Below are 12,160 nucleotides of genomic sequence, written 5' to 3' on the forward strand. Positions count from 1 at the left end.
CCAGTCCTTCCCTTCCCAGCTGGGTAGCACGTAGGCCATCCCTGGCTTGGTGGCTGGAGTGGCCATGGTGGTGACTCATCTTACAGGGCTCTGTGAGGAATCAGGAAAGTGTCCCTGGCGTATTCCGCATCCTGAGTGTGGCTGTTCTTGCTCCGTCTGCCCCAGGTCCCCAAGCAAAGCAAAGGACACAGCCGTCCAGGTGCTCATGCACTAGGGCCCTGAGGCTGGTCCTGCATCCGTGGGTTCAAAGACCGGAGTGTTTGAAAATGCAGCATCTGAACACGGACCGACTTTTGCATGGTCACGATGTCCTAAAACACAGTGTCATGACGACTCACACATTTACGTCGTGTGAGGTTTCACAAGAGACCCAGAGGTGATGTAGGGCACACGGGACGATGAGTGTGGCTTATGATGGACGCCATGCTGGGTTTTGGGGATTTTTTGGCGGGGGGTACCAGGGGCCCTCAACCACAGGGCCCCACCCCAGCCCTATTTTGCATTTTATTTAGAGACAGGATTTCATGAGTTGCTTAGGGCCTCGCTGTGGCTGAGGCTGGCTTTGAACTCGCGATCCTCCTGCCTCAGCCTCTCTAGTCACTGGGATGACAGGTGTGTGCCACCACGCCCGGCACCTTTTAAAAATCTGAAGACTTGTTTTTCTTTGCTGACTCCTGCCATCAAGGCCACAGAGTGGAGTTAGAAGTGGCTGCTTCACTTGCAAGCAAGCCAGCTGCTGGGACAGTGTCCCCGGCCTGGACCCCACCCGTCCCTGCCAGGTTACCCTGTGAAGCATCTGCTTGGCTTTTGTCTGCAGTGCTCAACACAAGTCGCCCGGGGGCTGAGGAATGGAAGACACGTCTGCATGTGTTTCTTACAGGTCATCTGGTCAAGGTCGGGTCATGCCCCCTGCACACGAGGAAGCTGAGGCTCCCTGGTCAGCAGCCCGCTGCTGAGCGGCAGAGCCTGGGTTTGGACCCTGTGAGTCCGCGGGAAGTGCCTCCCTCCCTCCTCTGCTGCAGCCAGGCCCCCAGGCGGAAGGCGGGGGGGGGGGGGGGAGCGACCCTGGTTGAATTCACACCAACATTTATGTGTTTTTCAAGATCCACCGAGATGGCTGAACAACACGGTGAAGTCCAAACTAAGGCGTCGCTGGATTCACAGGCGTTAGACATAATCACAGAGCAAAAGAGTGATTCCCAGGTCTGAGCCTGGTCAGAGGCTGGGCCAGCCGCGGGCCACAGGAAACCTGTTAGGACACCATGCATCGTCCCCAAAGGTGGGCTGAAATTATGGAGGAAATTAAAAATGTATTGATGCGCTTTAATCCTGGGGGCAAAGCCCAGGATGGGACAGCAGATGTCCTTTTAAGATGGCCCAAAGATACAGCAACCGTGTCCAAGATGACACGGAGCTGACACGTGCCCACGCTATGTACCAGGCAGAGCGAGAGGCCGTTGTAAGCCCCTGGGTTGACACTGGTGAATCCAGGTGATGAGCCGACATGACATGAACTGTTCCTTTTGGCTTTGTGGAAACCACTGGATTTTATCTTCACCATGGTCCTCTGAAGCAGCCCCTAGGTCCTCTCCCCATGTCCCAAATGAGGCTCAGAAAAGATAAATAATGGTAAACATTGGAAGACAGGATTGAAACCAAGGGCCCCAGCCCACTCCCCTAACCACCCAGCTACTGCCCCCTATTATCCCATTTTAGAGGCGAGGAAGCTGAGGCTCGGACAGGTGCAGGGCGTGCTGAGGAGCAGCAGGGCTGGGACGCCCACCCAGGTCTAGCTACAATGCTAGGCTGGCTCCATGCAGGGGAGAACATCTAGAATTCACGAAGCTCTCCTACCGATTTCTATGAATCGATAAACCAAGACAGACAACCAAAGGGGGGTAAAGACATATAGGGCAAAGACTCCATCAGATACTTCATCAAAGAGGATGTCCCAATAAAGAGATGAGCACGTGGAAGAGTTTATCTATGAGGGAAATGTAAGCTCAAAGCAAAATCTGATACGGCTCATATCAGCTAGAATGACTAATTTTTTCAAATAATGACAACAGGCTTTGGCAAGGACGTAGAGAGCTGGTGTCAGCAATGGAAATCGCTGGAATTCAGGAAAGCTGAAGTTCAGCGGTGCGCTCCTGTAATCCCAGCCAGCCGGAGGATCCCAAGTTCAAGGTCAGCCTCGGCAACTTAGCAAGACCCTGTCTCAAAATGAAATTTATTAAAGGGCCGGAGATGTGGCTCAGGGGTGTGGCACTTGCTGAGCATGTAAGATCCTGGGTTCAATCCCCAGCACCGCAAAAATGAAAACAAAAAAAACACACTAGAGCTGGAGATGTACCTGTGACTTCTGGATACACACCCAGCAGAAATGGGTGTATCTGTGCGATAAGATGTGTGCTCCCTAGTGTTCAGTGTGGCACTGGTCACAGGAGTCCTAGGCTTGGAAGTTGGGAGCGGAGAGATGCCCAGTGCCAACACGTTGTCCAAGGGGCCACCCCAGGCAGGTGCGCCCAGGTGGAGTGTGGCAGAGGACACGGGGCTCATTCTTAGGACCCACGTCCCTCTTGGATGGGTTCCCATGCCAAGGAGGCTGTGTCCTACCTACGACTCCGGGTCTTGGACAGCAGGTCGTTGGAGTGAAAACCAACTAAACTGCCCACTAATGTCTTGGAAGAACCAAGGGCTTCCTCAAAAACTACTAAGATGACAACATCAGTTAAGAAACAGTCCAGGGGTTGGTGCCCGGGGGGAAACCCTCTCCCGATCTTGGGGACTTCTGTTTGTCCTGTGGGGTTTGGAATGAGTGCCGCCATCACCTGGCAGGAAAGATGGCAGTTACGATGGAGACGCAGGATCCCTGCACCATTAACAATAAAGTGAGCCTCTCCTTATTCCACATCCGCACAGGGAACATTACAGATCAGGATTGCCCCACGGAGGTGCCAGTGATATTTCGAGGCAGATGGTTCCCTGTGGCCCCATCCTGTGCGCTTTGGGATATTGAGTGCCATCTCTGGGCTCTAACGGGCCAGATGCAGAAGCACCTCTCTCCCCAGTTGTGACAACCCACAATGTCTCTAGAGATTGTCAGTCACCTGCGAGGGAACAGCAGTCATGGGCTACAGACACCCACGTGGCAGATCTCACCAACAAAAGCCAGGCAGGAAGAGCAGGAAGCTTCTGTTCGCAGGTTCAAGGCCAAGCACATCTAGTTGGAGGTGCTGGAAGCCTGGTCAGCTTCGGAGAAGGAAGAGGCTGGGGCTCGAATTGGCTAGAGGAGGTTTTAGGAGCAGCTTGGCTAGAGGAGGTTTTAGGAGCAGCTGCAATGCCCTGGTCTGGATGTGGGTGGTGACCACAGAGCTGTGATCCGTTCTTGAAAATGCCATCCAGATGCACCTTCTTGAATCTATATTTTGGTCATGAGTTTATTTAAGAAAACTTTGGGCCAAACAGAGAAGCATAGATTCCAAGAGAACGTTCTGAACGCTCAGCGATTCATTCCAACGGTTTTATAGGTGTTCGCAGCCACCTTCGGTGAGCCTGGGGTACCTGAAAGGCCCCGAGACCTGCGGTCCAAGACCAGAGTCACACACGGGACACAGCCTCCATGCCACAGAAGCCTGTCCTAGGGATGACCCCGTCTCTGCCATGCTCCACCCTGTTGCACCTGCCCAAGGATCGGTCGGCTCCTCGGGCGACGTGTTTGCACTGAACATCTCTCTCCTTTCAATTTCAGCATCTTTTCTTCTAGCCTTGCTAATTCTGATAACCTGAAAAGAGCCCTATGTCCCAGGGAGACACACGATCATAGTTAGGAGAGGTCCATTCATGAAGTATATTCAAGATGGATTAAGAGGATCCTGAGCTTCGGTTCCAAGAATGCAGAGACCCGTAAATAAATGTACTATTGAAAGAAGATTAGCGGAGGCTGCTTAACCTATTTTGAGAACAAGCTGTTTTCAACGGCTAAGTGCCACCATTCACATTCACATAATTAATGAGCTAATTACAGAGTGGTCCTATCTAATCATTGAAGCAGCCCTCACATGACCCACGCCTGGCTTCACGCTTGGTCGAGAGTAACTGCATTTCCTTGAGAGTAATACAACTCTATCTAAAAAAAAAAAGAAAGAAAAAGAACAACAACAACAACAACAATACCTGCAATTTGGACCTTTTCAGGAATTCAAGTCAGCCTTGCACCAAATTAAAACCAACAGGCCTGGCGGTGGTATCTACATCTTTCTCTCTTAAACCAAGAACCTCAAAGCCAGGAGTAGAGGCTCAACGTGTTTACAGAAAGCAAATTTTCCCCAGCAAAGAAAAAGTTGTTACACCATCTTTTAGCCCGACGGAGAGCAGTTGTGTGAAATCGGCACCAAAGCAAATGATACATACAACAGTAATTAGCGGAGATTACACAGTAATTAAAATCACGATGATTATGTGAGTGAGAATGATTTATACAATAATCTCCAGGCTCCCACTGCAGGATGGGCAAGTCCAAGAGTGACTCGAGAGCCGGGCTGGGCGGCCAAATCAAATCACAGCCTGGCTAATGATGCGGTGACAGACGGGCCACCAAAATCTAGGCATAAATGAAGTCTCTGACCAAGACCCTCGCTTTTGTTTGGGTTTCCCAAGGCTACGCGACGGGGACTTGGGACCTGGGCTAGGTCTGTCTCACTGTCCTCATCATCTGGTCCCATAGTTCCTCTTCCCCTTGGGGGAGGGGAGGAGCTGGGCTCCCCATTTTTATCCACCTAGTAATATTCTGCTTCAGTCAAGGTGCCCATAGTCCTCTGGGGAGCCCCTCCTGCCCCCATGTCCGGTGGTCTCCTGGGACTTTCCCCGTCTCCCCGAACAGGTGAGAACCGTGACTTGAGTCCTGGGTGAGAGGTGCTTTTGCTCCCTTGGTCCCTTCTGACTGGTTCTGTGAAGGACATGGACTTACTTGGGCATGGGGTTTGGGAGACTGTTGAGAAGAGACATTTCCTATGCCATTGGACCCAGCGTGGCACAGGCCTGAGCTTGGGGTCGTTGGCCACCATCTTGCTGCCTCAGAAAGATCGTGGGAAGCCAAGCAGAGAGGCAGGTGAGAGGCCCCGTCCCCAGGATGGCATTGAATCCTGAGTCCCAGGGTCCCCAGGGGAGCAGAGTCATCTAGATGAGGCACCAGTTGACTATGGGAATGACAGGGAGGGAGGACAGGCTGGGGTGACCCAAGATCCCCCCGTCATAATGATGACGTAGATCGGGGGGCCGGGCTTCCCCAGCAGGTCAAAGGGGACAGGAAGTGTCAGCGGGAACCCCAGCAGGCGACCAGTGAGCACCTTCAGCTAAGACAGACCCGTTCAGAACTCGGGGGAAGCCGAGAGCCAGTGGTCTAGATTTGGAGGTCACTTGCTCACATCTGGGGATGCAGATCAAAGACAGTTGCCCACCCTCAGGCGGAGAGAGGAGAGCCAGGTGAGCGAGGGCAGAGTCCTGGGCACCCCCGCTTTTGGCGGGTCAGGCGGGAAGAGACTGGGAATAAGTTTGAGGAGCGCCAAAGGATGGACTTGTTGAGGTCAAGCAAAAAGTTTCAAGAGTGTTTGACGGCAGCCATACTGGGAAGAAGCCAGAGAAAGCCAAGGACCGGAGCACGCCCCCCAGTTGGCGTCTTGGGAACTTCTGATGTCGTGGAAAAAGTCTGGATGCGCTGGTGAGAGCGGGCTCTGGGGCGTGTCAACTGAGGCAGAGAGACAGGGACACGGTGACTGTGGGCCTCCCTTTGGAGAAGTCTGGATGTGAAGGGAAGAAGAAGCGACTCAGCCAGGCCCTACAGAGGACGGAGTTTAAGTGGAGGGTTTGGCCAGGTGGGGTGGCCCACGCCTGTCATCCCAGCGGCTGGGGAGGCCGAGGCAAGAGGATCGTGAGTTCAAAGCCAGCCTCAGCCACAGGGAGGCCCGAAGCAGCTCAGTGAGACCCTGTCTCTAAATAAAACACACAACAGGGCTGGGGAGGGGCTCAGTGGTCGAGGGCCCCTGAGTTCAATCCCGGTACCCCCGCCCGACCTCAAAAAATGGGGAGGACCCTGTGGTATCCATGATGATCCAGAAAGAACAACTGGGACGGGAGAAGCTGAGGCTGCAGGAGAGGCAGGTCCCTGGTGGGCTGCAGTGTTAACTGTCCTGTCAGATGCGGCCAGCGGCTGACCAGGGAGCATCCTGCAGAGTCGGGTCAAGCAATGTCTATCAGCGCCCGGCTCTGACGCCCTGTGGGACCACGGCTGGCGCAGTGGATGGGAGTCTCAGCGAGTCGGGCCCATTGTCCCCTTGGAAACCTGCGGTGCTGGGAGGGATTAGAGAGCCCGCGGCTTCAGTGGGGCTGGAGGACAGGCCGTGCCAACCCTGGGCAGCCCCGGAGCCACCTGCAACCAGGCGCACAGAGCCCCCTGAACAAACTTTAGCTGCCACCACCAAGCCCATAAATGCCATCCCCAGGGGCCACAGAGGTAATTGAGTGTCTCCGTCCCCAGAAGCACCTGCATCTCTCAGCAGCAGCTGCGGCGGCCGAGCGGTAAATCACGGGGCTGGGTGTATTTCTCTGGGGCTGACGTCTTCTGATAAATAGTGCGGGCTGTGAGTTCAGGCCGTGGCAGGAGACTGCCTTCCACTCTCTCCTGTTTTTAAAGTGACCTTCTTTCTCAGTCAAACTGGAAAGAACCTAGAGGCTCCTCTATGGAGCCTGGCCACACGCCAGGGGACACAGGGACACACACCTCCCGGTTCTTTGCTCTGCTCCTCCACCGAGTCTCCTAGCAGGGAGGAGGCTGGGCCCATTTGGCAACCTCTGCGCCAACTGAACACGCGAACGCCCTGTGACCTGGAGAACCACTCGCCCAGGTGCCTGGGGACGTGTGTTTCTTGAAGCCTGACAGATTTATAGGAAAGATCTGGAAAGCACCTGAAGTAAAATATGAAGACCTACAGTTCAGCAAAGCAGGACCAACCTTGAGATCTTTGGCAGGGATTTAAGTTTCTTTTTTTCTTTTGTTTGGGCACCAGGGATTGAACTCAGGGGCACTTGACCACAGAGCTCCATCCCCAGCCCTTTTTTATGTTTTATTTAGAGACAGGGTCTTCCAGAGTTGCTTAGCGCCTCACTAAGTTGCTGAGGCTGCCTTTGAACTCAAGATTCTCCTGCCTCAGCCTCCCGAGCTGCTGGGATTATGGGCATGCGCCACTGCACCCGGCTTTTGCAGGGATTTAAGAGGATAAGATGGGCTTTAGTATCTTGGAAAGATCTCCAAGATACATTGTGAAGGGAAACAAACACACCATCAGAATTCAGAAACAGTATACATAAAATAGCATCATATAATTTATGATTTTAAAAGTCAACAGATACAAGTGCATATACATGACATAATTACATAGAGAGAGGTGTGGAAGGGTGCGCTCCGAACAGAAGATGGCTGATCCCTGTGGAAAGGGAGCTAGGACTGGAGAGTTGGCCAAGAGGATTTTAGTCTTCTATTTTAATTTCTTTTTTATTCGTAATACTACTGAGTGTGCTGGGAGCAATGATCACCTACCCAGGCATGACTGGAACATAAAATGAATCGTACCTCAACTTCACGTCATGTTATGAATCAGGAAATCATTTTATTTATATGAAGAAAGAAATTAATTCCTTTATCTTGAGATACAGATTTGTAATTATCCTTTCTTTACCTCGTCCAACGCTTTTCTTTTAGAAGAAGAGTGGTAACTCTATTAGTTTTCCTTAAACCCAACATTCTTCTCATTATCATAGTAATGGTATTTATGCTATGATACCATTGAATCCCCCATCCCTGACCCCAGTGGAGATTTCATTCTAAAGCTCAGACATTTTGAATCTAGTTATAAATATTTCTCTGAAACTGGGCATGATAGGTTTGGATTCAGAACAAAAAAGAGTTGAAATTCTGTACAGTGTGGCCATGTTGGAATCCTGAAATGAGAGCCCACTAGAAATGTATCTGAAGAACTGGGCATGGTAGCCCACCCCTGTATTCCAGCTATTTTGGGAGGCTGAAGCAAGAGGATCATGGGTTTGAGGCCAGCCTCAGCAACTTAGTGAGAGTCTGTCTCATATTAAAATAAAAAGGGCTGGGCATGTGGCTCAGTGGTAGAGTACCTGCCTAGCAAGTGTGAGGCCCTGGGTTCGATCCCCAGTACTGCAAAAACTAAAAAATAATACTAATAAAGGAAAAGGAAAGGAAGGAAAAAAATTTGTAGAAAGTTAATTTTGATTTTACGTATTTGGGGGTCTGGTGAGATCATTCAATACACGCCTATAACACGTAGTGATCAAATCAGGGCAATCGGCATTTCCATTTTCAACATTCACCTGCACTTCACTTTGTGCTCTGGAGGGGGGAGTCCTAACAAGAGGACGTGTGCAACGTGTGCAACTCACAAGAGCTGGAGTGGAGGCCCTGGCAGTGACCACTGTCTATTCAGGCGAGATCCGCCCTCTGCCGACCCCAGCTCTCCCTCTCTGTGATGAGCACTTTGGACTAGAGAAGCCTGATGCTTCTTTCCAACTCAGAATGTCTCGGATTCTAGTTTTAATTATGATTCAAAGGAAACGTTCACAATGGTCAGGGCTTCTCGCCATGGGCCCTGGCACACAGTAGGCCCTGGACCAACCTCTTCTGCTGAATGTTGAATCCTAAATAACATTCCTTAAGCACTTTTAGTAACAGGACAGATTGTCCCCCACACACTCTGCCAGGTGATCAGTCCCACACCTGGATAAACATCAGGGGTTCAAATCCTAACTCTTCCACTTACTCGCTGTGTGACATTGCGCCAACCATCCACCCTCTCTGAGCCACAATGGCTACCGAGCTATGGCTAAATAAGGTTCCTATTTCTGCTCTAGCCTTACTGCTATGATGATCCTCCATTCACCAAACCGTTATTGAGCACAGGCTGTAAGCCAGCCCTGGGACACTGACATGTCCCCAGGAGAGACAAGGAGTTCCTTCTTACAAGTGGCTCGTTTGCCCCCTGACCCTCCGTGGTTCTAGGTGCAGGCAATCTCACTCGCTGGGTCTGCCCCAGAACCTGGAGGGAGAACACGGGGCAAGGGGGAGGAGGCATGGAGGTGGCGGCAGAGGAGCTGGCTCAGACCAACGCAGAGTCAGCTGCTCGGGCCTCCGGAGTCTCACCATCTTCCTAAAGGTGAGTGGTGAGATCCACCTCCTGGCGTTGCTCTGAGCATTCAGGAGGTGTTCATGCTTCTAAGCAGCTAATTAGCTGAGCACGTCCTAGGCACCAGGCTCTGGGTACAGAACACCATGAACACCCCCACATTTACCCTGACCACAACCCCGACTGATCCACGAGGAGGCACGAACAGAGAGGTTAAGCAATTTGCCCCAAATCACACAGCTGTGGATCTGCAAATAAAGGATTGGACTCCAGATGCTCTGACTCTAGAGGGTGCATGGAAACCACCCCACGCCCGCCGTCTCTCCTGCAAATAGGTGCGTAAGGTGTAAGCCACGGGTTATGGGTCCTTCTTGGGCACCCTACTGTAATTTGATTATGAAACTTGCACCTCATGTGACGGAGCATCGGTGCTCTCCTCTGGCCTCCTCACTTGTGCCTCTGCTGCCTCACGCACTGTGGGCAGGGGAGACCCAGGTCGAAAGGAAAGTCCTAATTTTCGCAGAGGACACGATCCTTCCTCCACAGACCTTTGTTTTTAATTAACAGCAAAATCAGATCATCCCCAGATCCCCCTGCTTAAAGGGGTGCACTGACATTTTCTACCCAAGTATTTCCGTCTAGGATTGACCAGATGTGGGCCAGGCATTTGCCATTTGCTGAACATGCCCAAGGGGCAGCGTGAACCCCTGCCCCCTTTTGGTCGAGAGAGCCCCTGCTTCAGAGCAAACGAGGCTTGAGTCAGGAGGGTGGCCTGGGCCCCCGTGGCCTCTGACTCTCCTTTCTGTCTATCTCTTGGGCCCTGGGTTAGGGCCTGTGCACGTCATCTTAATCATGCATCTGCTTAATCCGTGATTCCTGATTTATGGCCATGAAGCCCTAATTACAAGAGGGTCGCCCTGGAGAGGGAAACCAGGCGGACTCAGAGAAATGGAGCTGGAAGCCCAGGGAGGGTGGACTTAATTCATTCAAGGAGGGGTGCACCCTGGGGCCAGTCTGTCGGGGAGCCCGCTCCGGGCAATCCTGTGGGCCCGTGAGCATGCTATCATGGCCAGGGCCAAGAGGACCTGCATGGGGGTGGCGTGGAACCGATGTGGTCCTGTCTCCCAATAAAATGAAACACCGTCCAGCTCAGCTTTCTCTTTTCTCTTTCTTTCTTCCTTCTTTTATTTATTTATTTATTTTTTAATTCTCAGTACATTGCCCAGGTTGGTCTCAACTAGACTCAAGAAATCTTCCTGCCTCAGCCTCCTGGGACTGCAGGTATGTACCACAGCACCTGGCTTCAGTTTCTTTTCTCTATAGCCACTCCCCCTTATAAACAAAAACAAAAACAAAACAAAACTCTTTTTGTTGTTTTTTGTTTGCTTGTTTAGTACTGAGGATTGACTTCAGGGTGCACAGCCACTGAGCCACATCCCCAGCCCTTTTTAATATTTTATTTAGAGACAGAGTCTTGCTAAGTTGCTAAGTACCTCACTAAGTTGCTGAGGCTGGCCTCAAACTTGCAATCCTCCTGCCTCAACCTCCCAAGCCCCTGGAACTACAGGCGTGCGCCACCGTGCCTGGCCAAAATGAAACACTTTAGTAACTATTTTTTTTTTTTAACAAAGAAAATTTTAAAACTGTAACTATCTGTAAATGGAAAACTATCATGTCTTAAGTAGAAGTCAACTGTGATTATTGATATTTTAAAGTTCACACTACTATTTACAACAATCAGAAAACCACGCTTTGGAGAGGTTGGCAACAGATCCTCTTCATTTCGACCCTTTGAGTCAGTGGATGTGACCTTATTTCATGGTTGAGAGTAAAGGAAGAGGAGACCCAGAGAGTCACACAGTCAGGAAGGGACAGGGGAATGGCTCAGACCGTTAGAACCAAGGCCGTCCTCGCTGAGGCCGGACGACCTGAAGGACAACCTTGCAAATGGGATTCGGGGCTGTCAGCCAACCAGCGGCAGCAGGTGACGCTCTTACCTGGCACTGGGGGTGTAGCTGCTGGCGGCTGACTGTCGAGAGGGGCTCCTCGCGGTGTCTGTGGCCACGGACAGGGTGCAGCTCAGCCAGGACTGCAGGCTGCCCTCTGGCTGGGAGCTGATGACGGAGAAGTTGTCCCTACAATCAGAACACAGGACTCCGCGTCACAATGACAACCGTGCAACCCCCAATAGCTAGACCTTTGCTCCAGAGCACAAGCCGGGTAGGGCCTTGTGCACCGTCCCTCGGGGGGAGTCGGGGCCGTCCCCGCACATAGACGGGAGTCGTGGGGTCTGCAGGGGCCAAACTGGGTCTCAGCCGGGGTCGCCCAGCTAGTTGATGACATCGGGGTCTAAGCCCCGCTCCTTTCATCTCCAAAGCCCATGTCCCTGACCTCTGCACTCTTCCTTGGGGGGAAACATGCTCCAAAACAGATTTTTTGGGGGTATCAAGGATCGAACTCAGGGGCCCTCCACCCCTGAGCCCCACCCCAGCCCTATTTTGCATTTTGTTTAGAGACAGGGTCTCACTGAGCTGCTTAGGGCCTCCCTTTTGCTGAGGCTGGCTTTGAACTCACGATCCTCCTGCCTCAGCCTCCCGAGCTGCTGGGATGACACGTGGGCCACTGCACTTGACTTGGCACTGAATTTTATACCAAATAAGATGTCCGTGAAGTAGCAAATGTGGCAGGTTTAACTCCTTATCTTAACTGGAATGTGGTTGTGAACTGGGGGTTTTACTCTGTGCTCTGTGATTCTGAAAACGGCCCAGGCAGAGGTCTGCACAGATACTCAATAATCATGTCCTGGTTGGTGAACCAGGAAATTGCATGTGTGTGTGTGTGTGTGTGTGTGTGTGTGTGTGCACACACGCGCATGCACGTGCCTTGTCATGGACACTCTGTACCAGTCCCCATGGACTCAACATTGACCCTGCCCTCAAGACTCTAGCCAAGCAGAG

At 51.9% G+C, this 12,160-nt stretch overlaps 1 protein-coding gene across 1 annotated transcript in view; it reads right to left on the reverse strand.

Moving 5' to 3' along the window:
• Positions 1 to 9,091: 9,091 nt before the first annotated feature.
• Myo18b (myosin XVIIIB) overlaps positions 9,092 to 12,160 on the reverse strand; it is a 29,147-nt gene continuing 26,078 nt past the window's right edge. Inside the window, exons 4-5 of the mRNA XM_077110104.1 lie at positions 11,201 to 11,338; positions 9,092 to 9,116 (exon numbers count right to left, since the gene is read on the reverse strand). Of these exons, the coding sequence (XP_076966219.1) occupies positions 9,092 to 9,116; positions 11,201 to 11,338 (163 nt within the window). The remainder of the gene's footprint in view (positions 9,117 to 11,200; positions 11,339 to 12,160) is intronic.

This window comes from Callospermophilus lateralis, chromosome 1 (assembly GCF_048772815.1).
Source record: "Callospermophilus lateralis isolate mCalLat2 chromosome 1, mCalLat2.hap1, whole genome shotgun sequence".
Classification (NCBI taxonomy): domain Eukaryota; kingdom Metazoa; phylum Chordata; class Mammalia; order Rodentia; family Sciuridae; genus Callospermophilus; species Callospermophilus lateralis.